The sequence below is a fragment of the Suillus paluster genome (genome assembly GCF_016628075.1).
Source record: "Suillus paluster strain FC165 chromosome Unknown EDB91scaffold_190, whole genome shotgun sequence".
Taxonomy (NCBI): Eukaryota; Fungi; Basidiomycota; class Agaricomycetes; order Boletales; family Suillaceae; genus Suillus; species Suillus paluster.
In genome coordinates, this window is record NW_024537750.1 from 26,917 (window position 1) to 54,646 (window position 27,730).

Here is a 27,730-nt window from a genome sequence, read left to right on the forward strand (position 1 = left end):
TACCGTACACTAAAGTTCAACGCTCTGACGCGGACGACATCCCTTGCCACCTCTCTTGCCACCCCAACCAACAAAGAAATCTCCTTGATTCTACCACGTATGCGTTGTAATCTGTGGGCTTCCTCACTCGAGAGGAGAGTCACCGATACCTGAACGAGTGAGTTAGCTCATCATCATCCTACACCGTTTTACGCAAGCTAAAATGTTGTACAAGGTCAACAGTCAATTACAACACTTCCGAGTCAGCCCCCATGATGTCTCCAGAAAATTCGCTGAACGAATTATGGAGTATGAAGAGGCATGGACCAACTTTCTGCACTCCACTTATCGTCCTATTTCGTCTGTAAAGTCAGGCGACTCAAGAGATATAACGATTGTACGGTCTTGGCGGTGAGAATTCAATCAGCAGGTCATGGCTCGGAAGCCCGTCTGGTAGGATCTTCGCAAGTGTGAGATCTATTCAAACTCACGTGTTGGCTTACAAGGCCCTATATCAACATCGCAAGTTCGTCTCCATATCCACAATAACCCGGACTTCTGTGCATCGGGAATCTGTCTCTAGCGTTTTAGACATGTCCAAACAAATACGTCTCGGTATTCTCACACCTTCCTCAAATACCGCGTTGGAACCCCTCACTTTCCAGATTCTTTCCTCCCTTCCAAATGTCTCCGTTCACTTCTCCCGTTTCCCAGTCACAAAGATCAGTCTCTCACCTGAGGGTCTCGCCCAGTTCGACCACTCAGTCATCATTAAAGCCGCTCAACTACTCGCCCATGCTGAAGTTGATATGATAGGCTGGAGTGGAACGGCAGCAGGGTGGATGGGATTCGAGAGCGACGAGAAACTCTGCGAAGCCATTACCAAAGCTACGGGTATCCCCACCACCACCTCCGTATTGGCTTTGAACAAGGCTTTAGATATTTTCAAGATCAAGAAGCTTGGACTGGTCACGCCCTACCTAGATGACGTCCAGGAGAGGATTGTGAAGAATTACACCAACTATGGGGTGGAAGTCACCTCGAAAACGGAACGTCACCTGCGCGTTGCGAAGAACACCGACGTTGCGAAAATCGGAGAAGATGCATTGGAGAAGATGGTAGGAGACGTGGTTGAGGGGGGTGCAGAGGCTGTCTCGACGTTTTGCACAAATCTGATAGCGGCGCACAAGGTCGAGCTTTGGGAGGCAAAGTACGGTGTTCCGGTGTTCGATACTGTCACCACGGTCACTTGGGATATGTTGAGGCAGTGTGGGGTAGATACGAAAGCGATCAAAGGGTGGGGGAGAATATTCCAAGAGGCATGATCAAATTGAAATAGTTTGATGCACTGCTGAAGATGTATACCATGAAATGTACGATAGTCACAATGGAAAGGAGTGAATCTGAATCGAACTCCCCTTGAGCGTGGTACTTGCATCGGTATGGCGTCGTTTGCGTGTAATTTTGCCTATCCCGAGATGAGCAGGATATTGGCTCGTATTGAGAGGGTAGTTGAGAGCTGAGACGGGACTTATAGAACAGAAATGTGGCTGAATACGAGTGCTCCGATGACACAGATGGAGAACTTCTTACAATACGATAGCTGAGGTGTAACGAAGAAGATCTATATTTCCGCTCCACCTGTGGCAGACGAACAATTACGCCCGGCAGATCCATTGTGCAAGCTGCGATAACCCACCCATTGAGATCGGTACCGCTGCTCAGAGGCTTGCTCTTACCGATGCAGCAGGTATCTAACCACGCAAACTCCATGCCATACTCCCTAGCCGTTCTCGTATCCCGTACCTGCTGCTGTGCCGCCGTTCTTCATCTTCTCGTAACTCCATCATCCGGTGGGACAGCATGGCGTACTTTACATGACTACGGGGGTTTAATCTCTTCGACAGAGCCAAGGACGTATGAAGCGGATTGGGATGTTCTTCCATCACGTGCCCGGTACACGCATCGCCGCCTCCCTCAAGTGGCTCATAACAAACGGCTACTAACCGAAAAAACGATCAGTTATTGCGCGATACAGTGATGCAGCGTTTTATACGACTCACCTGCATGGACATTGAGATAGCACGACATTATGCCGATGTGGCGCTGTACAATGATGTAGCATTATAAGACTTGCTCAAACTCAACCAGTTTCAAGACAATGCGGCAGTGGCTCACCTACAAATACAGAGGAATCGCGACGACAGAAAGTCAGCTCTTCTGCTAGTACAGCCCGCGACAACCCAACAAGTAACACGGAAAAGAAGGGAGACTGAAGAGCGATGATGCGCTTTGCGTATGTATCAACGTTCGAAGGGATGAATTCATCGAGCGCAGCATGCCCCACGCAAGGTGCAGGTTGGTTTACTGCTTAACAAAGTCCAAGGCAGGTGAGACATCTGGGCTCTTTCTCCTCCTCGGTTACCGCATAAATCGCGTGCTCGTGCTCCACGGGGCCACTGCCTTCACAACCGACTTCCTGCTGCATAGAAAGGAAAGACTCGCAGCCCCCTCAATTTTACCGTGTGCCTGAAGGACGATGTGTTGCTGATGTACGAAGGGTGAATTAAACGAATGATAGAACATGACGTTGTCAAAGTACCGCAAGGTGGGGTTGAGAGGAACGTCAGGTGGCAGGCAACAAGCACCCGTGCCATCAGGAGCCCCAGCAAGGGCAGGGAGGAGCAGAGTCTCTCTGTACTGGCGTATGCTCCAGTCATATGTTGCAGTAAAAGCGTGGTTCTACTTTCCTCGTCGAGGTCGACCCGGGGGAGCGTGCTACCGTCGAAGGACTTTTCCCAGTGGTAGGTGAGTGACGGAAAGTTTGTGGATGATATTAAGGGGAACTTGTGAATACGGGGCGGTCATATGCTGGAGGTTGGCTGAGCAGAGAGTAAGGGGGTTGGTGGATGCTGTCAAGCCAGGATCGTGGGAAGAGTTTGTGAGTCTTGATTATCAGATTTTGTTCCTCTTTTCTTTTGTTCTTTGCTTTCATCCATTATGGTTGCTAGTGAAAGATAATCTTGCTTTTGCACTGAATTTATCATACACTAGTAACCATAATATGGCCTTGTACAACCCAAGCGATTTGATCGAAGACCTGTTCCCAGCAGAGCAGGTTGGATCACACGGAAAGATCAACAGCGCCACGGGCGACTTGATCGTCCAATGTACTGTTTACTCATATGACAGACGACGCCTCGTTGGTGTATCTTCTGGCAACCATCTTCCACAAGACTGCTTGTACAAGCCTGAATCCAGTCGAAAAACGTGAACAGGCATGATTTAATCTCATCTGTGAGTTTCCAAGTGCTCAGCTTTCGATTCTGTTATTTTGCTCCTGATATCGCAATCTGATCTATTCATACCAGAAATTCTCCTGGAGTTGCCTCAGCGGAAAGCTCACTCGGGCAAATGTACTGCTCCCTTACTTAGGTTCCGCGCATGCTATGGCACCTGCACGCGTCACTGTTGACGCAATTGCTGACGACAAGCACACTCGTCTGGACCTTGAACAGAAGGTAAATACATGCCAACGGGTATGGGTTCCTTACATATAGATCATAGCAAAAAAAGAAATACAGCGACCGAGTAGCAAACTAGACGCCTATGTGAACAAATACGATCTGCTGTTCCAATGAAATCTTCTTCTTGCGCAACGTCTTCACAGCCTTTTGCAACGCTCCTGCAGCGCGCGTGCAATCCAATCTTCCTGAACCATCAACGAGGTTGTCATACGAAGCAGGAACGATCTGGCGTGCAACGTCGTCGTCGACAGATCACATGGAACCTACCACGCTGCGAAATCCGGAGAATTGCATCGCAGCAGCGAGATGGATAGCCTCATAAGGGCTCGAATCATCGCCCACGGTGGTGTGGCAAGCTGATAAGAATGCAAACTCCGGATTTTGCGACCGAGATCGGATGATCTCCCGGATTGTCAAAGGTCCGTCGCGCATTGCGAAGGAAGAATCAAATGGTTGCTTTCGATTCGGCATTCCATGGCAGGCTAGGTGAACCCACTGATTGCGGCTTAATGCATTGAATGCTCCCCTGACAGTTGCATTGCTGTCCGCGAGCGGTGTGAAGGACAGGACGGGTGCGACACACTGAGCAACTGAGGCTAACTCAGCAGCGACACATCGAAGTTCCTTTCCTGTATCCAGATTTGCTTGACCAATGGCAACAAAGTGCTGCACGGATGCATCTCGAGAAACCTGTTGCCTCGCGCGAATGAGCGCTGCCAAAGTTGGAGTGTACGAGGAGATGTAAAAGTGAGAAAAATTATGGCTTTTCTTCTCGTAGGGCCCCGCTGCGTGTAGAGGAAGCAATGTGAACTCAGCGGTAGGACACCACCAGATCCGTGATCCAGGGTGAACCAACACCTTGAGAGCTTGAGTCACGGGGCTAACAACACGATCCCAGAGCTCGCGTAGGACACCGACAATCTTGTGTGATTCAAGTTCATGATCAGAGGAACCGCCATGCTCTATGAGCGACTGGAATTCGGACGACAATTTAGAGACCTCGGCTTGTGTGATATCAAGTGGAACGTGGACAGGGTCTTTGGCACTCAGCACAATGAAGGCATCACAGTTGCGCAGGCCTGCATTGACAAGAATGACTGGTCCACCTTCCGCCGCCTTCTGGAGGTCAGAGAACAGCGGAGGCAGGAGAAACCGGGAAAAGTCAGGCAGCATGCGGATGCGGGAGATGACATCATTCCATTGCATGGTCAGTTGCCGGATCTGTGGGGATTGGTCCTTGGTAGATACATCTAATACGCCACGAAGGCGAACACTGAGTTGCCTGAACTCTTCCGCCAAGGCTTTGCCGGTGTCACCTGACGCGGAAAGTTCATGCAATGGTGTGGAAAAGAGAAGAGGTGTTTAGCCCAGTTGCGAGGGCGGGATTGAGACCGAGTATCGCGCTCAGTATCTTCGCGTGGATTGGAGTGGCGGCGCAGGAAGGAAGGGAAGCAACCGAGGAGAGTGCGTTGGCGTTTTGCTGTGGTACTACGTTCACTTCACTTGTGCGAGGTAGAAAGCTGATGAGAAATTGGTCAAAATTATAGATCGAGACACGTACATCATCTAAAAATCCTGGGGGTAGTCGACTCGGACGAGTATTTTTGATTTTCGAACGTTGCGGTCGTGTAGCACCAGCCTAGGACGTAGATACTAAAAGCCATGCAGAAGGTCAAGAAATAGATAACGTACATCATGTCTGTTAAATGGCTTCTTGGCAGTGTTCTGTAATGAACAAAGACGAGTGAATAAGGGTGTTGAAGCAGCGTATCACTTGAAAGGATGGGTGAGGATATATGCAAGCTTACATCGTCTGACAAAAGATCATCGAGGCCAGCTTCTCTGAGGATAGCAGAGACATCCCATATGCATATGTGGCGGTCCTGGCAGGCAGTGGCGAGGAGCATTCCATGCGTTGAAAATGCCGCGCAGTTCACGTAGTTTTCTTAGTGGAAGGGTTGTCCGATCGGTTGATTAATTTCGAGGTTCCATAGTCCCGCGGTCTTGTCGTCCGATACGCTTGCGAGGATGCGCGCATTCGGAGATAGTGAAATAGCATTGACAAGATTTTCGTGCTCCTCAAGAACAGCGGTCTCGGGCCGGGTGGCGGTGTCGAAGTTCCTGATACAGGGTGACCCGGCGGTGATAAGGATCTTTCCATCCGAGGTCCATACCAGGCATCAACCCGCTTGTGCTGGGCCCTGGCCCATCTGTAAGCCAACGGGCTTACCTGAGTTTCCATAATCAGCATAAATACTGTCCGCGATAATGAAGCGTGAGCTTTCATTATCACTACCTTTTGGCGTAACGGTTAAACGTTAAGGGACAACAGTCTTGACCTACTTACAGCATCCCAGACTTTCAGCCTACCCCCGTCCATCGGGTGAATAGCAAACCGCCCACACGCCCGCGTCATTCCCTATAGCTACAGCCTCGATGACAAGTTGTCTCTACCCTCTTAACATCCCATACAATTAATGTCTTGTCTCCGGATCCGCTCACCACTCGACGACCGTCTGGACACCGGCACACAGACCTCACGTTCTGTGTGCCCCGTCCATTTTTTGATGATCTCGCCCGTGTAAATGTCTCACAATCTCACTGCCCCATCCTCACTTCCGCTTGCTACTTTCTTGCCGTCTGGTGACAGTGCTAAGTGCTATTGCGAAAAAATATGCACTTCCTTCATCTTCCCAGGCATCCCCGACCTGTGCTCTACTCTCCAAGTCCCAGACTCGAAGTGAGCCATTCAATGAATAGGTGACGATAGGCCTAGGACGCCATAGACATAACTGGTGTGACCTTGCATCTTTAGCTGAGGCTTTGTCCCTGGTTTATCTTGCTTTGCAAAAATAGAAGGTCTGTTCACGCACGAGTCTGCGCGTTCGCCCAAAATCGACCGGAGATATAGGCAAGCATTTATTTCTGTCTTCTACGTTACGCCTCAGGTATCTAAGTCTCACAAAAGATGTTCACTCATTAGAGCACTCTTGTGCGCAACCACACTTATGTTTCATTATTCTACGGCACACTGTCGTCGTGAACTTATTGTTATAGCTGTCGTTTAATTACCATTCTTCCACACTTTCCAATGTGCTTACACATTCACACTCCTACCTTCCACACTTATGCTTTGACCTTTCGTCTGGCATATAAGCCGCCGTGTTTTTTCTCGGATCATCATCGAGTTCACTCACATCATCTCTCACTGCTTAACCTATCAAAGTATCAAAATCTTTTCAACTTTCATAACCATAGACAAACATGCAGGTAAGTTTTTCCTCTCTTCCCTTGTTTGACTTTACACCTGACGCGTTTTTAGAACACCTCTTCATCCAAAACCCCCCATCGATTTTTCCTCTGCGCATTCCCTGACGTGGGATTTTCCCCTTTGGTTCGTCAACTTCCTGATGACTGATGACTCCCCTCACAGCACGTTTCACCATCCAAACGAAAGGAGCGATCCTGTTGCCCTGCCTTCGATTACAACACGTTCTTCGATTTGCCCAGGCCTGTTGTTGGCGTAAAGGGTCCTGCTTCCGCCGACAAATGAACACGAGGGCTTACGAGCTACCATGGTCATACTTCCTTGATTTACGGATACTATTTCCTTTTCTAAATGTCTCATGCTACTTGCGGTTTCAACACTGTACGCATTGTACGAACCCTATCTCTCTCTGAGATCTTACCTCGTTATTTGCATTGAACCCATGTTGAATGAATCACAATCACATGCCTAGGATTTCCGAAGCTGATTGAGTTCCAATCTAACCATGCGTGGGTAAAACACCCGTGAAAACGAGCCCTCTGGGGCTGATTTGAGCTGTGCTTATTGTTCCACCAAAAAGCGAAAAAGAAATTACAGTGTTCATTAAATCCTATTCATCTCACACGCGACAGATAATAAGCGCACAGAGCTCCGCGACCTTTTCACTCCGTGCCTGCAATGAAAGTGTATCGCTGTGGTGGCGGGAGTTCCACCGAGGTTTTCTTTGGTGGCCGATAATGGTACTGTAATTGCGAGAACAGGAGAACTGAGGTCTACAGAAAGGGTGAGGAAATTGTTGAGAAAGCATCTATACACAGACTTACGCAGATGCTGACGAGACAGACATTCATGAAGTAACCTGCTATATCTAGAATTATACATCAGCTGCGCTTTCCCGAACAACATGGCTCTTGAAATACCAATGAAAGCGCCTGATTTATTTTTGTTAGGGTAACCAAATTCATGGGCAGGAGCTACTTACCAAATGGCGGAGAATCTGGCATACTGGCCCTAATCTGTGGAAGAGCAAAAAGGACTGAAAGATATCAGTGGCGCATCTATCAATTCTCTGCAGCTCGCACTGCACCTGTTGTTGAAGCCAAGATAAGGCCGTCATTAATGTTTGTATGGAACAGCACCAGGATTGTCATCCACAAAATGGTGACAGAGAGGACCCCTGTAGTTCGATTAGAACGGGGCCACCATGCACGCTAGGTGACTCACAGTTTGTGACAACCAGGACGAGGGCGAACGCTCGGACCATTCTTTGTCGCTGGAAGGTTAGGGCTAATGCATACAACGTCTCGTCCCCTACTGTAGTCGGGTAAAACACACTAGTACCGATCCAATTCACCATACTTCCATATCCAATCACGCCAGATATCGGCAGTGATGTATTGCTGTCAGTGTCGATGACTAAGAGCGAAGCATATGCAGAATACCTGCAAAGAGTCAATCATGCCAATAAGCAGAATAGAACAGTGCCCTTACATATCAAATGGGTAGTAAAGAGCTGATGCTTGCTTCTGCAGCGTATACGGAAGAAAGGGATCCATAGGCAGATCCGTAGCATAATCTTGTGCTGGTAATTGCCTCGAAGATGCTTGATTCAACGTCCGTGGCAGATGTGGATTAGAGCTCACTCTCTTCCAGGTATGTATGCCACTGGCAGAGGATTTTGGACTGGTGATGAATCAAAAGTGCCTATCGGGGCCGTTGTGTTCCAATTTACAGTGGCATTTCTAATAAGAAACTCGTGTGAGGTCAGGCACGAACAGCGAAAGTCTGCTCACTCGTTCAGATACAGGGCAATGTTGTTGACAAATCGATTTTGAACACAATCATCGTTTGACGATCCTGTGAACTGCCGTCCGCAAGCACCAACAAGAGACCAGCGAACCTGAAGGCCCTTAGAAACGAATGTACAGATGTCAAGATGATACTCACAGACAATATTTGCCCGTTCAAGTCGATCGAGAACATGTCGGCGAGCCTGAAATATGTCAGATTTTCCTGTAGATAAGAACAGAATATTCACAATAAAAGCTGGGCTTCGGGAGTTAGTGTGAATCCACTAAAAGCTCATGGATACAGGACTTACACCGGGGGATCCGCTGACCTGGAATTCATTCAACGTAGAATTATCGACACTTACTCGAGCCCCGAAGTTATCGTGAGTCAGATAAAGCTGCGTAAGAAAAACAGAGATCCCTGCGAGCAAGGCAGAGACGCCTGCTAAGGTCGCTATCGGACCATAATGTATCAAGATTGGGTTTCGTCCTATTATCCGTTGTAGCCAGAGTAGTGGTGGCATACTTGTTCTCGAGGGTGAAAAGTCACAAGTTAACTGATGCCGGTGTCTGACTATGCAAACTCACTTATATATATATAAGCCATCTATCGCTCCCACAACCTTCAAACCATGCCGTTGAGCTTATCGTGAACCTGAGAGCAGTAAGCTCAAACAAGTGCTTATGTATTAGGCGAGCAGAACCTTATGGCGTGTACCTGGTGCGCGTCTTTCATCTCATTTTCGCGTTCGCTCGCTCCTGTTTTTTTTCTTTCTGGTAGACACCTTCCCGAGAAGTTTTCACTGATATCTCGCACACCAGTGGGTGCACCTCTTTTTGCTGCATGGCTTTACGAATATGTTCTTTCGAGCGACTGGTGAGCAGAATGTGGAGAATGGGCAGACCAGGTTCACGAAGAGCTTGACCGGGGAGGGGGGTCAGATAAGCAGACTCCGGTTTTGAGGTGCATTCATCAAGGGCGTCAACGACGAGTGACAAAGGCGGACGCCCGCGAAGTCTGAGATGAAGCCTCCGGAGAGGTCGGGAAAACAACGCGTTTATCTAGTCACGAAGAGACATCTCAGGGTCAAGAAGTGCGGAGTTCTCGTGAATAGCTGCGTCGACTTCCTCTCGGACGTTGTGGAAAGTGCTGGCAAGCTGATAGGAGTGACGAGTCATTGGCCGATGTTGATGCTGACAATAGCAGAGACATTCCATGTGTAAATGTGGTTGTCATTGCAGCCAGTTGGCGAGGGACTTTCCATCCGCAGAAAAGGTTCACGCATCTCACCATATTTTCATGGTGGAGGGGTGGTCCGATGGGATGATTAGTTTCTAGGTTCTATGAGTTGCGCTCATTCGGAGACGTGGCCGTCGAGAACAGCGGTTGCGGTCCAGGTGGCGGTGGCTGTGTTGAATTTCCTGATATGGAAAACGCCGGCGATAAGAAGTCTTTACATGCTAAGTCCATGCTAGATTTTCAGAGATTTTCAGCTTGTCCCCGCCAGTTACAACCATTGTGCCATTGGGTGAGTAGAAAACTGTTGACACGGAAATATAGCCGTCATTCCTTAACTTGATATCTTGGCCCTTGAAGGGTTGTCTCTCCGTTCTCGACATTCCCGACACTGAATATTGTATCACAGGACCCAGTCGCTGCTCGGCACTCACCCTCCGTCTGGACTCGAGCAAAAAGACACCAGTGACTTCCCTTGTGTTCCCCGTCTATCTTTTTATAACATTGCCTGTGTCAATATCTCACAATGTTACTGCGCCGCCCAACTCTGGCTTGCTATTTCTTGCCGTCCGACGACAGTGCTATGGTCGACGCTCCTCCAATTCTTTCGTTCTTCCAGGCATCCCCCCAAAGCAGCGGGCCGCATGTTTAGCATTCCTTTCGTCAGATGCCAGAAAATGCGAAACCGTGAATTATGATAAACTGCAGGAATTTGAAACAAACCGTGCTGTCTTTGATGAAGAGTTCGATGACATTCGTGGTGCCTTCCTCTGGTCATAACATGTTCAACACAACATCATCTGCACTAGCACTGATAAATCTTCCAAAAGCTGGTAACCTGATCGTATATACTTGTTTCCTGGGCATTGTAGCCAACGAACCCAGACATTATCTCCCAATTTATAAGACACGAGTCGTCCACCCGGCCTCGGTGGTATAAGCTTCTGTGATAGTCTGGGGATCACTGGACGCCTGAAACCCGATCCTGAGGGATCCCGGTTGAATTTGTGCATACAAACACGCGGAGTCCTTGACTGCAGTGCCAACGACGGCACCTTTTTGCCATGTGGTCGGACTACCGCGATCACTATAGACCAACTCCTGCACATTATTCGCTGTAGTAATGTAATATACGCGAATCTGTTTTGGAGAAGTGAGAATGATGATAGCACAAAACGGCTGACCCCGAAAGCTCGCACTTCACGGAAGTTGTCCCACATCAAGGCTGCGATGGGTGTTCCGACACGGGCAACGGGCGCACCGTTGCCGATTGGTTGCATAGGATAGCCCAAGGTACTTGTCACGATTTCACAGATCTTGTAGTCTTCATTCTGAAAGTAGATGCGAAAGGATCCGCTCTGGTCCCCAATTCCAGCCATAGTGCTCATGAAGTTTGTAGGCAGAATGCGCGACAGGACTGTTAACTCAGACATCATTGCTGCAATCCGTGAAAATGAATACAATTAACTATGGATGTGCTGCTGATGGCGGCTCACTGTTATCGATTCGATGGCCGTTAAGTTCAGGAGGCAAAATGCTGCAGCTCTCGAGTGAATAGCTGTTGGAATCAGAGGATACGAATGAGCGAGATACGAGCGCAGTACACAGCATTATCGGTCAGGCCTGTCAGGATTAGCAGTGATACGGACCATGGACTATTGGTCAGCATACACAGGTACATAACGGACCCGGTAACATAGTATTAGCGTATCGTAGTATAAAAGATGGACGAAGACGAGCAGACATCTCAGTGCAATAGACTGAGATGTGAGTATTCATTGATATTAGACACTTACTTTACTAACTCGTTACTAGTTACTTCTTAGAGTCCAATAGACTGAGATTTACTTCTTACAGCTCCCGCTCTGTCATAACCTACTAAAATAACAACTTCAAGCAGAACTGATGAACCTCAGCGTAATGGAAAGTGGAAATAAACGAGATCCTACTTTGTCGTTGAGGACATGATTACCGCACTGCCAATTAACTCCTGCTGTCAATGAAAACGTGTTAGGATATTGTCAGTAGGCTGTGGCATATATTTTGTATGCAGAACCAGGGATGCTTGCCAAGTCCAACGATGAGGCAGTCATGGTCGTCCTATTATAGTAATGTTTGTGATGGAACGCGAAAAGCGGTGAGCACCATCATCAATGCGACAGCGTGAGAGATGTGATGCTCGCGGCAACTCGATCAAAAGCCATTGGGCGAAGGACGATAACAGGATATTAAAAGCAAGGCCTCCCAGAATGGTGGCAACTCACTGACAGTCAGGGGGCGGTCATTTATTATAGAAACACATTGTAGTACAAGCTTGAAGTGTTCATGGTCCCATTCATCTTACACGCGACATACAATAAGCAGACTTGCATGTGCGCTTGTGGAGCTCCGCGACCCATTCATTCTGCGCCGACAATGAAAACGGCTCGCTGTGATGGCGGAAGTCCCTCTGATGTTGCGCCTGGCCGGTAACGGTACTGTAATTGCGAAAAGAGGAGAATTGAAGTCTACAGAAGGTGTGAAAAAATTGCTGTGAAAGCGGTGTGTACGTAGACTTACGCAGATGCTGACGAGACAGACATTCATGAAGTAACCAGCGATATCTAGAATCATGCATCAGCTGCGCTTTCCAAAACAACTTGACTCTCGAGATACCGATGAAAGCGCCTTATTAATTTTGGTTAGTGACCAAATACACAGGCAGGAGCTACTTACCGAATGGCGGAGAATCCGGCATACTGGCCCTGATCTGTGGAAGGGCAAAAGGACTGAAAGATGATGTCAGTGGCGCATCTGTCAATTTTCTGCGGCTTGCACTGCACCTGTTGTGGATGCCAAGATCAGGCCATCATTAACGTTTGCACGGAATAGCACCAGGATTGTCATCCATAAAATAGTAACAGAGAGGGCCCCTATAGCCCGGTTAGAACAAGCCGACCATACACGCTAGGTGACTCTCACAGTTTGTAACAACCAGGACGAGGGCGAATGCCTTGACCATTTTTTGTCGCTTGACGGTTAGGGCTAATGGATATAATGTCTCGTCCCCTACTGTAGTCGGGTAAAACGCACTGGTACCGATCCAATTCACCATACTTCCATATCCAATCACGCCAGATATCGGCAGTGATGTATTGCTGTCAGTGTCAATAGTCAAGAGCGATACGTATGCAGAGTGCCTGAAAGGAGTCAATATCGCCAATAAGAAGAAGTATCAATGCCCTTACTCATCGAATGGGTAGTAAAGAGTTGATACTTGCTTTTGTAGCGTATACGGAAGAAAGGGGTCCATAGACAAATCTGTATTATATTCATGTGCTGGTAATTTCCTTGAGGATGCTCGAATCAACATTCAGCGCAAATGTGAATGAAAGCTCACTCTCTTCCTGGTATGTATGCCACTGGTGGCGGATTTTGGACTGTTGATGCATCAAAAGTGCCTATTGGCGTTGTTGCGTTCCAATTTACAGTGGCATTCCTAATAGACGATGTAAGATCGAGCTCAAAAACGTGAATGACCGCTCACTCATTCAGATACAGGGCGATGTTGTTGACAAATTGATTTTGAACACAATCATCGTTTGACGATCCTGTGAACTGCCATCCGCAAGCGCCAACAAGAGACCAGTGAACCTAAAGGTCCTCAGAGACAAATGGACGAATATCAAAATGATACTCACAGACAATATCTGCCCATTCATGTCGATCGAGAACATGTCAGCGAGCCTAAAATATGTCAGATTCTGCTTGTCGATAAGAACAGCATATTCACAATATAAGCTGTGCTTCGGTAGTTAGCGTGAATCCACTGAAATCTCATAAATACAAGACTTACACCAGGGGATCCACTGACATGGAAAATATTCAATGTGATATTGCGCACGTTTACTTGGGATCTGAAGTTTGCGTTCAGATAAACCTGTGTAAGAAAAACAGAGATCCCGGCGAGTAAGGCAAAGATGCCTGCCAAGATCGCTATCGGACCATAACGTATGAAGACCGTGTTTTGTCCTATAACACGTTGCAGCCAGAGTGGGAGTGGCATAACTGTCCTTGAGGATAAGTTAACGGATGTGGTGTTCGATTGCACCACTCACTTATAAGCAATATAACTTATCTGCAGGGCATATGTGTGGACACAGGGGAAGCATGTGGTTCAAAGGCTATACTGAGGTAATACCTGATCGTATACAGCCCTCAGATCCGTGTCACTAAGAAATAGGAGAAGATCCTGAGGTTACTGTCTCTTTAACTCCGTGGCAGTGTACGACGGTCCCAAAAGAGAGAATTCACATCTGCGATCATCATGGTCCACATTGTGAAGATGTGAATTTGAAGGATCTGAAGCCTAAGCAGCAAGACACGTGGTGAAACAGGCATCGCACCAGCAGGTGATAACCCTCGTGAGTAAGTATACGTCGTTGTGTTGGTGCGTAGGCCCATATATACATTTATTGATGCGGCAGTCAATATCCCTTCTACCATTCAAGCGGTACTCGATCTTGCCATGCGTCAAAACCTGCGTTTACGCCCAGGGAGAAGAGCAACGCAAAGACCAGGGCCGAACTCAAGGCTGAAGAGCTCGAGAGACGCAATGCTGCCAGAGCCCATAAGGAGATTGCAGTTTTCGGGGCGGAATGCGAACTTGAACGAAGAGTGAAGAAACGCAGGAATGCGGGCTTGCTTGATAGCAAGACTACCAGATGCGATGTTGAAATGTTGATGTTGATGTCGACGAATAAACTGCCAATTAAATGTTGTCAGAAAACGAGACTTTGGCGCTCGATCTGCACAGCCCGTGCACAAGCTCTGGAGTGAACAGCATGAAGACATGCAGAGGACTTGAACTGGAATCTCCCTCTAGCTCTACCGAGCATTGAACAAAACATTTATTCTGTAACAGATTTCATTCACCCTGCGCGTGTTAATTCTGCGAACAAATCAAGTACCTGCGAGTAAGTGACGGTATTCGTTTGATGAATAAGAGCTGAAATTGTACCACACCCATCAGGTGAAATCCACCAACCAACATCCTATCTTCACGAGCCCCTGCAAAGAACGATAAATTAACGACAAAGCCTCACCAAAAGATGCAAGGACACGCCGGTTGGGCCTATGGCATCCTGTGCCTGCCCGGTAAACGGCGGATCATTATCTGCTCATGGGATATCCGAATCTGGAACTTGGAGGGTGAAAGGTAGGATTTGGAAGCCTTGGAGAACGAAGGAAGTGGAAAACTGTGCGCCATAGCACTGTCGCTGGGCGGTAAGACAGTAGCAAGCGGGGGTTTGGATGGCGCAGTGAGTTTGTGGAACATTGACATGGGCAAGGTCATCAAAGAATGACGGGGCACACAGAGGGAGTGTGTTCTATCTGCTGGAGTCTAGACGGCGAGGTAGTACTGAGCGAACCCTTGGATGGGACAGTTTGTGGAACGTCAAGCTAAGAGCGGGGAGAGTCAAGACAGTCATCGGACCATTTGAGACAGCATGGAAAATCGCGGACGATTGGGTGTGGGCAGTTTGCTACTCGCTGGATGGCACGGTTGTTGCGACGGGCGCCGACAAGCTGAAAGTCTTGGAGGCCAGCACAGGCGAATCGCTCAGAACACTCGAAGGAGTTGTTTCACATCGGGGATTCGAATATTTAAGACTGGTTTGAATGTCGTGCGAAATGTCAAGATAATACTTAATATTTAGGTTGTCGTCTTAGCGGATGTAAAATTTCAAATGTTAAAGAGGTCTTTCACGACAAGAGAAATATAAAGTATCAGCGAACATTTTCTTACTGTCTGAATGTCAATGACAATAAGAAATATAAATATATCTTTAATGCTGGCATAAACTTTGAAATGAAACTTCACATTTAAGACTCGAAAAAACTTCAATTTTAGCACGTGACTGAACATCTGCTCATGTATGAAGTTTAGACCGTCGCTTAGACGGGCGTTAAAATTCAAAGTACCCCCTGACAATAAAACGTGAAAATAAATCATCAAGTTTTATCTCCAGATAAAACCGATCGCCCGACGATCGCCCACTCACGGCTGAATCATCGCCCACTTACAACGTCATCGCCCACTTGAGTTTGAGATGCGAAATATATTAGGGGACCAGACGAGCTAGAACTTAGAAAAACGCATTAACACACTCTTATTCAACTGGTACAGACCAACGATAGCATGACGGGGTGGACAGCTTATATATTGTACATGTACACGAATGTAGTAGAGTGAAACCGAAAATCAACCCTGTTTGACAGTAGTCAGACACCGGTGATTTCTCGAGGTGAATGAATGTACTTACAAAATCATTTCAACTTGTATACAGGCTAGTGCTAGTGCCTAGTGCTAATTCTCTGTAAAAGCTGAGCAGGAGATTAGAGACGCACAAGTAACAACCAATTTATTCTTACCACTTGCTTTGGTGGCAAGAAAACTGCAAGACGCCGCGTCGACGTTTTTCATCATTTTGTTGGTGCCTGCATTGAATTTGAGTGAGCCTTTCCACTTCGAGCCAGTCATTGGACCGTTTGCATCATCAGTGAATGTATGTCGCTCACGTGAAACACCCCGTCGAATGTTGTCCAGGCGTGACTGGAACCAAAATTCGCATTGACTGGACCAGAACCCCACGTTTAGTCCTGAGGCAGCCCAGGCCTGGGGCCTGGGCCACCAGGAGACGATTTCAACATTCCCGTCGTCTAGATTCAAACATAAGCGCCTCTGTCGATGTAAACAAGAGAAACTTACTGGTATGCAGATAATACGTCCCGCACATGAAATCTACCTCCTCTTCTGACAGCTCATCATCGAAATAAGTCTGGCCATTAATGTCCAGCATGAGGCCAAACGGTACCGCTTCCTGCGAAATGCCATCGAGAACGGAGGGGAGAACATCGAACCCAAGACTATGTAAAGCCAGCCGCCATATGAGGCCACCATGAAGAAGTGCCGCTCTTGCGCGAGGCTGGTTCATGAACTCGTGACGGTGCTGCTTGTACACGATGTAGTCAGCAAAAACAGGCCTAAAATGGGCGAGTCTGCGATCCTCGGGGGGGAAGACGTGTCCGAGCGAGTATGTATGGAGTTCCGTAGGTGGGCGTCGAGCGTCAGGTGGAACTGAGATTGGCTGCAACGTCTTTATAGCGATTCCTTTTTCAAGGAGGTTATACGTGATCTTGGTGATATCCGAGCCCCAGTCACGCCGGAGGCACATCACAGCCGTGATAGCGTCGGGAACCGCCAGTTTCCAGGGCACCAGATTTGACGACAGTGACTCGATGATGTAGAGCCGCTGCTTGGGTTGTTGCACATAGGAAACTCGAATGTGTGCATTTGAGACTGACAGGGACGAGTCAGGTCCTAGATCCCAGAGATCGGGCGGGATGTCTGACAACTGAGATTGAGGGAGCGTGACGAGGTAACCTATAAAACATGTGATGACATGCTTCTGTGCGTCTGGAATTGACGTGATATCCGTGGGGTTGTCGCCGATGAGTCTGGTTAAGTGAGTCCACTGTGTCTTGCGAGTCCAATCATCGAATGTAGTCGATCTGCCTCGGGGTGTAGTGGTGGATGCTGCAAGACAATATCCGAGATGAAAGTGCAAAATGGAGACAAATCGCTCAACACTACGAGTGTACTGCGTTGAGGGTGCAACCTCATAATGACCGAAGTAGGCTTCGATGTCTTTCAAGAAACTGGACAAGGGTGGGGCAGGGGCAGGGGGAGCAGGGGTAGGTTCAGAAGGAGCAGACGCAGGCGGGAAATCATCTTCCTCCCAATCGCCATCGGGAACGCTGGTAAGATCCAATGCATCGCACAAATCCCACTCATTACGGAACGAGTCGTATACCCTGGTAGACTTGCTATACGACATCCAAGTCATTGGTATCTCAGCCTTTGTGAGACGGATGCGTTGATGAAAGCTGCCAAACTCGTCATTAGGTTGCCATTCAAACACCACAACTGTGCTGGATTTGCCAGGAATGCCGTGGTTCATGGCTGCCCGCTCACGGCTCTGACGCGACTGCCGTTGAGCTGGTGTCTCCGTCTCCTCTTTCCTCTTGTTCTCCTGACGGCGCCGTGCAAAGAATGCCTTGAAGTCTTCTCCTCGCTTCTGTCTAGAGTGGGGTTGGGAGACCGGGAACAGAGAGTCCGCATGTGCCTCGGGAACATCAGACACGGGCTGTGCCCCACTGTTCTCACCCCATCCAAGGGCGCTATCGTCCCAGTTAAGGACACTCTGAGTGTTGTCCTCTGGTCGACCCCACGCACTATCGTCTGGTTGACCCCACGCACTTTCGTCCAGCTGACCCCAAGTGTCAGGCGTCTCCTTGCGTTGGACTTCCTCGGTCACATGGGTGATAGCTGCCGGAGACGGGATATAATGACGCAAGGTAAAATCAACGGCGGCAGAAGTATCCCCAGAAACGCGGACCCAAATTGGAAGCGAGAATTTCTCAAACATGGGCAATTGAACTTGCCAAGGACAGTGAATGGAAGAGATCAAGGCTCCTGTACGTGGCACATTTGTCGTCAGATCTCCAACGAATGAGCGCGACAACTCAAGAACCCATTCAGCGGGTATGGGATGTTGGGGGTTACTCGTTAAGATAGCCGTCCACTGATTGGCACCTTGGTATCGACGCGTCATGATGTACCACGAGCAGGTGGCGGCAATTACTGGAAATCCGTCAGGCAATCACGAACGATGAATAAACTGGTTGACTTACATAGAAATGCATCGCGCGACCTTATTGCAACCTTTTTAGCAAGGTTAGCATCTGTATGCCACCGTTGGTACCCATAGGAAGTCGGAGGGCGTGGAAGTTTAGTCCCCCATGGAATCAATAATCCAGCACCCAAATGTTCCTGGCACCAGAGCAGTTTCTGCTCTAACTCGACCCATTTTGCCCGAATATCGTGGTGGAGAATGTGCCTTCCCGATGTATCTACCTCTGTAATGAGGGAAAACCTGGAGTGGTTGAGGCATCCAAAGATTGGCCCATCAAAGCTAGGATTCAAAGGTACCAGGGGAAACCACGGACAAGTTCCGTACACCCAGCGAGTGGTGAGTGGTGTATTACTATCGTCAGGAGAACTATCATAGTCTTCGTGAGGATCCCAAGGAGGCTCATGAGGTATGACGTCAGGAAGGGAGTGTGCGGTGAGAGAGGTATAAACCTGCCCATCACGGACGATGACACGGAGATTGTTACTCATGGATGTGAGGAGACGCAAAGAGTATCACAGTCAAGACTACTACCGCAACAGTACAAACCGTTACGTTAGGTCAAGATCAGAGACGTTGAGTATATCGCAGTCATTGAGAATATCGCAGTGCAGTCGTTGAGAATATCGCAGTGCAGTTGTTGAGAATATCGCAGTGCAGTTGTTGAGAATATCGCAGACGCAGAGTATCACAGTCAAGACTACTACTGCAACAGTACAAACCGTTACGTTAGGTCAGAGACGTTAAGAATATCGCAGTCAAGACTACCGCAACAGTACAAACCGTTACGTTAGATGAGGAAGAAGGTAACGAAATGGGAGAAGGTTTGGTGCGTCTAATATAGACGTAGCGGAGTTTCAACAAACAATTACCATATCAGTGGCAACAATATGGGGTGTGGTCTGTGGTGGTCTGTGGCCTGTGTGGATTGAGACAAGCGGAGGCAAACAAAACAATGCCACTGTGACTTGGGATGAGTGGAGAAAATTAAAAATTAAAATTAACAACAGAATTTTAACTATGTGGCTTGAGATGTGAAGTAAAGAACTTGAGTTAACCTTGGAGTTGGGATGTTGACGATGGTGATGGAGCCAGAGAACGCCGGGTGGCACGACTGAGTGAGAATAGGGCTGCCATGGACAGTCGAACCAGGAAGCGACAGGATGTCGACTTAGAGTTAGGACATTGGCAGTGGGGATGAAAGTAGAGAATACCGGGCACGACCGTACATACAGTCATGCCCTGGAGAAGGTCGTGAAAGGTTGCTGCGACGAGACGATAAAAGAGGAGTTAATGCAGGGCATGACTGTACATACAGTCATGCCCTGGAAGAAGGTGAGGAAGGGTCGTTTTCGACAAGGAGAATGGGAGCTCGACAGTACAAACCGTCGAACCTCCTAGAGTAATAGTTACTAAGTTCCATAGGACTTAGAACTTTGGCAACGAAAGCGCCCAACAATCACAAACACCCATATTAGGAAATTGTTACATAACATTGACATTGACTGCTTGACAGTTTGAACTTTGTACTCTGCTCATCGTCCCCATCCTCGGAGCACGACAGTATGTACTGTCGTGCTCATTGAGTTCATCCTTTGTACTTTCGAGCTGCTCATCGTCCCCATCCTCGAAGCACGACACTATGTACTGTCATGCTCATTGAGTTCATCCTTTGTACTTTCGAGCTGCTCATTGTCCCCATCCTTGAAGCACGACAGTATGTACTGTCGTGCTCATCGAGTTCATCGTTCCTATCTTCGGAGCACGACGGTATGTACTGTCGTGTCTCCTATCCCATTAATCAACCAACAAGTCCAGCCAGTCAACACACGTCATCCAACTCGCTTTCGCTTATTGCGACCCCTTGGATCACGTTGGCCCTGTCTTCTACGTCAGGTAACCAAGTCGTTTGTTAAAATCCAACCCCATTGACCAACCGTTAAACGATCCAGCCATTAACATCTGTCATCCCCTCCACCTGTACATACAGTGGAGGTGGAATTGACTCAGTCCATCTACCAATGCGGTGGAGGGCATAATGCAAAACCTATGTCTATGTTCAACTAGCGTGCTACATGTACTGGATGAGAGATAGGTCCTTCGTCTCTTCATCTCCTTTTGCTGCTCGCGGGTAATCAGTATCGCGCTTGCCCCTATGGTCATCTTTGTCGATCGCTCCATCCGCTTCTTGAGCTAGCTCCATGATCTTTGCCACTAATTCCCGGAGCATCATAATGTCATTTTTGACGTATCCTTCGGTCAGGCCCTTCCTTATCGTCCTTCTGGATATCTACATACTCGTCAAATATCATGGCAGCTTGGACACGCTGTGAAAAGTCATCAGCCACATTAATCATTGTTGCCGAAGTCATGTACCCATGTACACGGTTCAGTGCGCTATCCTGAAGGTGCGTCAGTTAGATCCCTGCTGACCAACTGGCCCACTTACCAAAAAGCTGTCTCTATAATTTATCAGCAGGAAGACGCTCATAGATAGCAGTGCCAGTAGTCGTGTCAACATAACCAGTATGTGCGACAGGGACCAGTAATCCCCTGAGGGCGCCTTGGATACCTTCGGCACTGCGTAGTCATACGCCCATATCTTGATTGTAGTTTTCCCTGTGCCCTAGCACGGGCGAAGTGCTGGCAATTGTGCAGCGGCCATTGAGATCGCGTGCCTAAACCAGGTCAGTGACATTTTTTTCCGACTAGTCTTAATACTTACAGATATTGTTTGCACAAGGCCAGTGTCCGCGTGGTGGAGGGTTTGAAGTGTCTCCCCTGTCTTCCGATCAAATATATATACTAGCCCATGGTCACTTCCTCCCACAACTACCTTGCCGTCTTCCCCGAATGCCACTTGCTTCGGGACCGATACGCTTGGCAAACCAGTTGCAAACGTTCGAACAGGCTCACCATCACCTTCAAGGCGATATAATGTAAACCCGTCTGTTGCATTATCAACAACGAACACGCCCCGCTTGGAGTACACCGCAGCATGACCACTATATAATGTCAGTAACGCGCCCAGGTCGAGAGCGGTAGTTTCTCACATCACTGATTTGCAGCTAATTTCTTGCACTATGTCGCCATCTTCATCCTTCAGTTTCATGCTGTTCGGCTCTCAGCATCAGGCAATGAAAGTATGCAGTGGAAGGACTGACAAGTTGCCATCATAGAGCCCGAACACATAGATGCTCCGGTTATCTGCGAACGCTACCGACTTGGGCACCGTATTTTCAAGTCGCACTGCGAAGACAGGCTGGAGCTGCGAGCTTGTATTGAGCGTCAGAACCTGAACCATTTTGTCTCTAGTTCCGACTACAATTCACAGGTTGCTGTCAGAGGAAGTTGAACGCCATGACAAGCATGTGATCTCAAAACCCGATCCCAGTCTCCTGGCACATATTTCCTGGAATTTTTCCTGTTGGCGTCAATGGACGGTCGAACAGCAAACCTAGGCGCTTACATCTGTGAGACTGCGTCGCAAACATACAATATAACCCAGGCCTGTTCCATAGCAGAGGGTTTCTGCCGTGGTTTTCATAGTCGTGGCCCAAATTGCGCAACTGACTGTTCCCCTTGATTCATGATGATTGGACGAAGATGTGAGTTCTTTCCGCGATGTGATATCCCAGAGTTTGATTCCCTCGGTTCCTGTTTGTTTGTTTGTTAGCCCTGTCTATGACCGAGTTTCTTCTTTCTTACCACCGCATGCAAGCAGGTGTCCATCATTAGAAATCGCAAGTGCATGGATAGAGCCATTATAGGCAGTTAAACGGGTGAGCAGCTTGTAACGCAGTGGCTGCGCTGACTTGTTGAACAATGCAAGGAAAGACATTATGATATAATCCGCTGTAGTCGCCCGCTCACAACGTATTTATCTGTACTTCTCATTTGTTTTCAAATACTTTTGTATTGTTACTGTATTTGTTTGATTCCATGGTAACTTCTAGTCATCGTCGACGCCATTTGTGTGCTATTCTTCTTATTCTTCTCTATGGCCCTATTATTCTTATTATTATTCTTTACAAGCGCTATTCTTGGTTACCATTTTCGAAGCCCCTTATTGTTTTCGCTCAATATGGTAATCTGTTGAATACTTTACTCTCATGAACCGTCCTTAAGTTCCAGGTAGCTACTCGGTTCTTTCTCTATAATGCGCAGTACTACCATTGTTCCACCTTTCTATGACTCGGAGCCTGGTGCTCCACCACCTCTTCCCCCAATGCTCACGGACCAGCTAGAGCTGTTTGGCAATGCCAATCGTCGCCCGACTACACTTATCGCCGATGAAATCCTAGTTCCTCAAGCTAGTATCATTTCCACTGCAAGGGCTTCGTCGTCTACACCCGCCCCTGAATTCAAGCTTGCGAAGCAGATGCGCAAGCATTCTGATCACTCTACCTCTCCATACACCAAGAAAGTCACTTCCACGCACTCTCATTCTCGAATGCCTTCACCCTCAGATTCCTCAGGCACTTCGGATTCTTTCTCAGACAGTGACTCCTCAACTTCGAGCGCGAGTTCATCAGAAGACTCAAAGATTCCTAAACCTGCCGGTGAACCTGGGCGTCCGGGGCGTGGGGGTTACACACTTCGTGAAGCTTTAGATTGGAATCCAAAGGCATACGCAAAATTCAAGGTTTGCAAATTGTCATTGTACCCTTAGTATTGCAAATTAACTCGCGAATTCCTAAGAGGTCTATGCATAGTCTCATCGACAACCACCTTGACACGACAAAATACGCTTCTGCCCAAAGTCCTGCGCTATTGGAAGTTGTGCGTGGCAAGGTGAACAGTTTCTCTGAGTCTCGATATTGTCAATGAACTAATCATCTCTGACAGGCGCTCAACAACTTCCCAGACCTTGACAATTATAACAACTTGTGGCCAGTCAACGATTTGATCATGACACGCCTGAAATACATGTCTGGACGCGCGAGACGAAAGGTGGGAGAAATGGCTGTAGGCAAGAGCAAGAGCAAGGCCAGGAAGTGATACCCCGACTGCATTAGATGTCTCCGTCATTATTACGTGCTGTATGCATTCTATATCAAGCTGGCATTCAAAGATTAGTAGCCACGAGTTTTACGCGCATCAGGGAGAGCGAAACTACATCATGCAAGTCGTCTGCGAAGCTACCCAGAACCCGTCAGTATCAGTTTCAAGCCAGTGCTTTCGAATGTTTAGTCAAGACGCGCATCAGGGAGAGCGAAACTACATCATGCAAGTCATCTGCAAAGCTACCCAGAACCCGTCAGTATCAGTTCAAGCCGGTGCTTTCGAATGTTTAGTCAAGATCATTGTGGCACTGTACTACAACAATATGGCTTTCTATATGGAACGGATCTTGTTTGGCATATATCTGCAGTCCAGCTGAGAAACTCGGTATGTAACAATGCTTTAAATTATACTACTACTCCACACCTTGCAGCTAACCGACAATTGGTACGAGTACTCAGGGGTTTCACAAGAGTAAGATCGCATGGGAGCCTAGCTCTTGGACGACTACTTATGCTTTGCGCAAAGCTGAAAAGATAGTTATGGTAGGCTCAATAGATCATCGAGTTTACTCACTGGTGAATTATAAAGTCAGCAAGCGCATTATCTCTGCCTCGCATGTTCACAACTGAGGGATAGTTGACTCCAACCCTCATAACCACTGCATCGCCTCGGAACTTATGATCACCCGTACTAAGAAGCACGTTGGCTCGGAGACGAAGATGTCGCTTGAAGAAGATGCAGAATCGATGGATGTGTCTCCCTTCGCACACATTCACGAAACAGTTGTGAACATAAGGCTGCACGGTAGCCTCCTCGAGAAGACTTTCAGGAACAGGAAAACGCTGAGCAGTGCATGAGCGGCCAGAGCAACGCGTCAACATGGTGACCTGACGGGGTCTGGTCCACGATGCTGAATATAGCCTGCACCGCAGGTGAAGCTCCGGGGTCTGATTTGAAGGTAAATAAAGGGTGTGAGGTAGTAAGCGATAACTTACAGCAGACATTGGAAGGATATATGTGCGAGTGTTTACCATCTGATTATAGTTTGATCAAGGCAATAATCTAAGAGGTGGGCGATGAATGCGGGCGATGAAAGCGGGCGATGGAAGCAGGCTATAGCAGCGATCTGTCTTTTAATAACTTCACGTGCTGAGTCAAAAGACAATAACCATAATCGTTTCGGATGTAGTTGACGAAAAAAATAGCGGGGAGCCAAACCGAAGCATGACAATACTGCAATGATAATCCTGCGGCGCTAGTTGTCAAGGGTGATGGTACGAGGTAATTGTAAGAGCGAATAGAGCAAGATAATTGTAAGTGCGAATAGAGCAAAAGATAATTGAAAGCGATGGAGATGGGCCTGGACCTGTTGGAACTGTTGTTCATTCATACAACAAGACGTCTAAAAGAATCAAGACAAAAATACATGCACAAAACTTAAAAAGACCCAGGAATGATGTTTGCAAACTGACTGATGAATTATTCCCCGCTATGAGTGCCAATAACATTGACGTCGACATGCAGCATCCCGAGTTTCAGCAAGAAGACTGTACAAACGTCTCATGACGCGGATTTATTTGGTGGCGATGAAGACGATGATAAGGGTCCTGGCAACTTCATGGATGTTCTCAGTCAGCCTCCCACCAGCGTACCGCGATTCGACATCAGTCAGCCTCCCACCAGTGTACCGCGACTCGACATCAGTCAGCCTCCCACTAGTGTACCGCAATTCGACATCAGTCAGCCTCCCACCAGTGTACCACGACTCGAGCAACTCGAAAAGAGGGCCAGAGAGGAAGTGGTATGTAGATAGTACGAATCAGCTTCCATGACTCATGATACCCATCCAGATATCTGGGAAGCGTCGCATTCAGGAAGTCGACTATTCGCAGGTACTTTGCCAGACTGTGTATGAACAACAAGAACGTATTAACAACATTATAGAGGAAACTGAAGTGGTATGCATGAGAAGCTCATTGGGGATACACTGCTGATCATACCGGCAGATACGCCGAGAAGCTCAAGACCACATTGAGGAGCAACGACGTCTTGCAGAAGAAGAGCATGAGCGCCACACGCGCAATTTCAACGAGCGATGGGAAAAGGCTCTGAGAGAGCGAGAGCGGGAAAAGCAAGTAAGTGCAACAGATGCATTCAGTCAGATGCATGCTTACAAGTTAATAGGAAATTCACACATGGCAAGAGCAGCAGCAAGCACTGCTGAGGAAGAACATTGCTGAAGAACTAGCACAGCATGAAGCAAAAATAAGTGCAAAAAAAGACCAAGAGGTGAGAAAGAACTGACTGACCAAGGAATTACTAATGATGGCAAGTAGTTGGCTGAAGAACTGGCACGACACAACGCAGATTTAGATACAAGAAAAAATCAAGAGGTGGGGAAGAACGACTGAGCATGGGAATCACTAATGATGTCAAGCAGCTAGAAGAACGCGAGAGAGCCATTTTTGCCGAAATGGAGCGAAGGCTACAACTAGAAATAGAAAAAATGAGGGTAGAAAAAGAGAACGAGCTCGCTAACATGGAGCAGCGCTTTGCAAGACATGGTAGGCAATAGCATGCGGCCACGGAAATCGGCACAGACCCCACCCAAAGGAACGCTCAACAGCCACCCCACACGCCCCAGAAACCACAGCTCAAGACTCTGTGCCTCGAGACGATTAAAAAGATCAGGAAGGCACGTGGAACAACACGCAAGATGCGTCTGGTATCTGTAGTAGAGGTAAGTACTAAGCGGTCGGAACTCATTTTAAACTCACGTCATAGCAGGACGCTGACGAGCCTATGGGAAACGCATCGAGAACGATCATCGACAATTGAGCAAGAGCCACAGCGATTTCAGCCTGACGACGTCTACCCTATGTCTGCGATGGAAAACGCGATCTCCAAAGGCATAGAGGCGGCACTCAGACGCATCCTCGTCGATAAGGATATTTTGACATCCACGAAGCGTAGTCCTCGAAGGAAAAAGAAGCAGGATGATGAAATTAGGATAGAAAGGGCCGCAGATTTGAGCCACGAAAGAGACTTCCTTCTTGTGAGAGTTAAATTTTTGACGTATATGCTGATGCTAAGCATGAAGTAGGGTGAAATACGGCGTCTCCTCAAAGATACCTTCAGTATATCTCAAGACGCAGATTTTATTGTGCACCAGCCGGCGGATCGTGAAGATGTGTACTCGTACTCGTACGAAGATGGCCCAGGCCCCAACACCCAGAATCTGGCCTTTGATCTCAAAAACGGATTTTAACACCCCCTGGAATGCGAAAATTCTCGATATTCTCCTTGAAGAATTGAAAAAGAGGAGTGTAGAAGAGGAGTGGCCGTTCCGGAGGTCGGATGCCTATTATAAGGCAATACTCGAAGATCGCTACAAGCGGATGCGGATGGTCTGGAGAGCAGCCCAACCAAGGTTACAGCAAAGGGCTGCTTGGAGACTGCGGAAGAAGTGGAGGAGAGGTTGATTGATGCAAAAAGAGGTGAAAATCTGAAGTCGGTTCGTCAAACAAACTCAGTCGGCGAAATGTATGTCCGCAGCATGATCTCAAGGCTCTTTGATACTAATGCGTCTATAGAAATATCTCCGCAGAGCAAAAGTCCTGGAGCAAGTTATTGAGCTGAAGAAAGATGGCGAGGACGACGACCTACCAGCTTGGCAGTGGCTTCAAAAACTAGTCAAGACGCTGGGAGACAGGGGTATGAGTTCAGAAGAAAGTGATATCGAAAACGACGTTGAATGTGTGCTCCGGGTCAAGAACATGGCATGGCGTAGCGGGATAGAGCGAGAACTGAATATCATCGATAATCAGAGAGTCTTGGATGATGAAAATTTTCGTGCCCCAGGGTTCCAAACCAATGAAGAGGATACGCCTCAGGAAATTCGACGACTGTACGGAACCCGGTCACTGGATTACCCAAGGCCCTATACAACGGCAGATGGTTTGATGGTCTTACTGGAGGTCAGGTAGAAAGGTTGAATGTGTCAGATGAGACATTCCGATGGATGAAAGTGGTGTAGCATAGTAGCGTGTTGAATAGACGGTGTAAGTGAACCACAGGGAACGGAAGATAAAGATAAGATAATTCCCCTCCACTGTATGACGGTGGAGGGGATGACGCGTTGTGACGGCTGGCTGGATCGTTGCGAGAGCGAGTTAGCCATTGCCCAC

General features: G+C 47.9%; 10 protein-coding genes across 10 annotated transcripts; 3 read left to right on the plus strand and 7 right to left on the minus strand.

Annotated features, from left to right (window-relative positions):
* The first annotated feature begins 278 nt into the window (after window positions 1-278).
* Window positions 279-1,512, plus strand: EDB91DRAFT_244354 (putative Asp/Glu racemase). The gene has a single exon (XM_041326583.1). It carries the CDS (start codon window positions 573-575, stop codon window positions 1,302-1,304), a length of 732 nt encoding a protein of 243 aa, XP_041169387.1. The 5' UTR covers window positions 279-572; the 3' UTR covers window positions 1,305-1,512.
* A 2,010-nt stretch (window positions 1,513-3,522) lies between these two features.
* EDB91DRAFT_1176008 (CHAT domain-containing protein) lies at window positions 3,523-4,808 on the minus strand. Its single transcript, XM_041320373.1, has one exon. The coding sequence runs from the start codon at window positions 4,710-4,712 to the stop codon at window positions 3,759-3,761; it is 954 nt and encodes a 317-aa protein (XP_041169388.1). The 5' UTR covers window positions 4,713-4,808; the 3' UTR covers window positions 3,523-3,758.
* A 2,452-nt stretch (window positions 4,809-7,260) lies between these two features.
* On the minus strand, window positions 7,261-9,070 carry EDB91DRAFT_244654 (uncharacterized protein). Its single transcript, XM_041326584.1, has 12 exons — window positions 8,930-9,070; window positions 8,722-8,767; window positions 8,568-8,674; window positions 8,418-8,516; window positions 8,266-8,367; window positions 7,999-8,216; window positions 7,862-7,951; window positions 7,757-7,810; window positions 7,695-7,706; window positions 7,599-7,642; window positions 7,370-7,547; window positions 7,261-7,319 (listed from the first exon to the last, which is right to left on the minus strand). The coding sequence occupies exons 2-11, from the start codon at window positions 8,755-8,757 to the stop codon at window positions 7,437-7,439; spliced, it is 873 nt and encodes a 290-aa protein (XP_041169389.1). The 5' UTR covers window positions 8,758-8,767; window positions 8,930-9,070; the 3' UTR covers window positions 7,261-7,319; window positions 7,370-7,436.
* A 1,302-nt stretch (window positions 9,071-10,372) lies between these two features.
* Window positions 10,373-11,442, minus strand: EDB91DRAFT_244736 (uncharacterized protein). Its single transcript, XM_041326585.1, has 2 exons — window positions 11,001-11,442; window positions 10,373-10,941 (listed from the first exon to the last, which is right to left on the minus strand). The coding sequence occupies exons 1-2, from the start codon at window positions 11,235-11,237 to the stop codon at window positions 10,702-10,704; spliced, it is 477 nt and encodes a 158-aa protein (XP_041169390.1). The 5' UTR covers window positions 11,238-11,442; the 3' UTR covers window positions 10,373-10,701.
* Window positions 11,443-12,200: 758 nt separating this feature from the next.
* Window positions 12,201-13,846, minus strand: EDB91DRAFT_1064312 (uncharacterized protein; the record flags this gene model as incomplete). The annotated part of the gene is made up of 10 exons (XM_041314680.1): window positions 12,201-12,308; window positions 12,361-12,404; window positions 12,517-12,594; window positions 12,624-12,713; window positions 12,763-12,980; window positions 13,029-13,130; window positions 13,181-13,279; window positions 13,328-13,434; window positions 13,482-13,544; window positions 13,628-13,846. The coding sequence occupies 10 exons, from the start codon at window positions 13,844-13,846 to the stop codon at window positions 12,201-12,203; spliced, it is 1,128 nt and encodes a 375-aa protein (XP_041169391.1).
* A 2,304-nt stretch (window positions 13,847-16,150) lies between these two features.
* On the minus strand, window positions 16,151-19,027 carry EDB91DRAFT_1256416 (uncharacterized protein; the record flags this gene model as incomplete). The annotated part of the gene is made up of 4 exons (XM_041324152.1): window positions 16,151-16,167; window positions 16,216-16,503; window positions 16,553-18,487; window positions 18,538-19,027. 4 exons carry the CDS (start codon window positions 19,025-19,027, stop codon window positions 16,151-16,153), a joined length of 2,730 nt encoding a protein of 909 aa, XP_041169392.1.
* A 1,580-nt stretch (window positions 19,028-20,607) lies between these two features.
* Window positions 20,608-22,377, minus strand: EDB91DRAFT_1256417 (uncharacterized protein; the record flags this gene model as incomplete). The annotated part of the gene is made up of 11 exons (XM_041324153.1): window positions 20,608-20,806; window positions 20,835-20,938; window positions 20,986-21,108; window positions 21,170-21,214; window positions 21,262-21,321; window positions 21,373-21,541; window positions 21,590-21,649; window positions 21,701-21,811; window positions 21,869-21,960; window positions 22,006-22,193; window positions 22,245-22,377. 11 exons carry the CDS (start codon window positions 22,375-22,377, stop codon window positions 20,608-20,610), a joined length of 1,284 nt encoding a protein of 427 aa, XP_041169393.1.
* Window positions 22,378-22,695: 318 nt separating this feature from the next.
* Window positions 22,696-24,018, plus strand: EDB91DRAFT_1088387 (uncharacterized protein; the record flags this gene model as incomplete). The annotated part of the gene is made up of 7 exons (XM_041316419.1): window positions 22,696-23,181; window positions 23,238-23,318; window positions 23,385-23,533; window positions 23,598-23,690; window positions 23,730-23,795; window positions 23,834-23,927; window positions 23,974-24,018. The coding sequence occupies 7 exons, from the start codon at window positions 22,696-22,698 to the stop codon at window positions 24,016-24,018; spliced, it is 1,014 nt and encodes a 337-aa protein (XP_041169394.1).
* Window positions 24,019-24,196: 178 nt separating this feature from the next.
* EDB91DRAFT_1040434 (uncharacterized protein) lies at window positions 24,197-24,475 on the minus strand (the record flags this gene model as incomplete). Its single annotated transcript, XM_041312874.1, has 1 exon — window positions 24,197-24,475. A coding segment is annotated over one exon (279 nt), but the record flags the coding sequence as incomplete, so codon positions are not given.
* Window positions 24,476-26,421: 1,946 nt separating this feature from the next.
* Window positions 26,422-27,529, plus strand: EDB91DRAFT_1256419 (uncharacterized protein; the record flags this gene model as incomplete). Its single annotated transcript, XM_041324154.1, has 4 exons — window positions 26,422-26,598; window positions 26,647-26,747; window positions 26,928-27,086; window positions 27,151-27,529. The coding sequence occupies 4 exons, from the start codon at window positions 26,422-26,424 to the stop codon at window positions 27,527-27,529; spliced, it is 816 nt and encodes a 271-aa protein (XP_041169396.1).
* Between the last annotated feature and the right edge of the window lie 201 nt (window positions 27,530-27,730).

Excerpts from the sequence above, each read along its gene's own strand:
- EDB91DRAFT_1176008 (XM_041320373.1), bottom strand. The coding sequence starts at position 4,712 with ATGCAATGGAATGATGTCATCTCCCGCATCCGCATGCTGCCTGACTTT.
- EDB91DRAFT_244736 (XM_041326585.1), bottom strand. The coding sequence starts at position 11,237 with ATGATGTCTGAGTTAACAGTCCTGTCGCGCATTCTGCCTACAAACTTC. Across the intron at positions 10,942-11,000 it reads TGTGGGACAACTTCCGTGAA|ATTCGCGTATATTACATTAC; the intron begins GTGCGAGCTTTC and ends TCTCCAAAACAG.
- EDB91DRAFT_244354 (XM_041326583.1), top strand. The coding sequence starts at position 573 with ATGTCCAAACAAATACGTCTCGGTATTCTCACACCTTCCTCAAATACC.
- EDB91DRAFT_244654 (XM_041326584.1), bottom strand. The coding sequence starts at position 8,757 with ATGTTCTCGATCGACTTGAACGGGCAAATATTGTCT. Across the intron at positions 8,517-8,567 it reads ATTGCCCTGTATCTGAACGA|AAATGCCACTGTAAATTGGA; the intron begins GTGAGCAGACTT and ends GTTTCTTATTAG. Across the intron at positions 8,217-8,265 it reads CTTTACTACCCATTTGATAT|GTATTCTGCATATGCTTCGC; the intron begins GTAAGGGCACTG and ends GACTCTTTGCAG.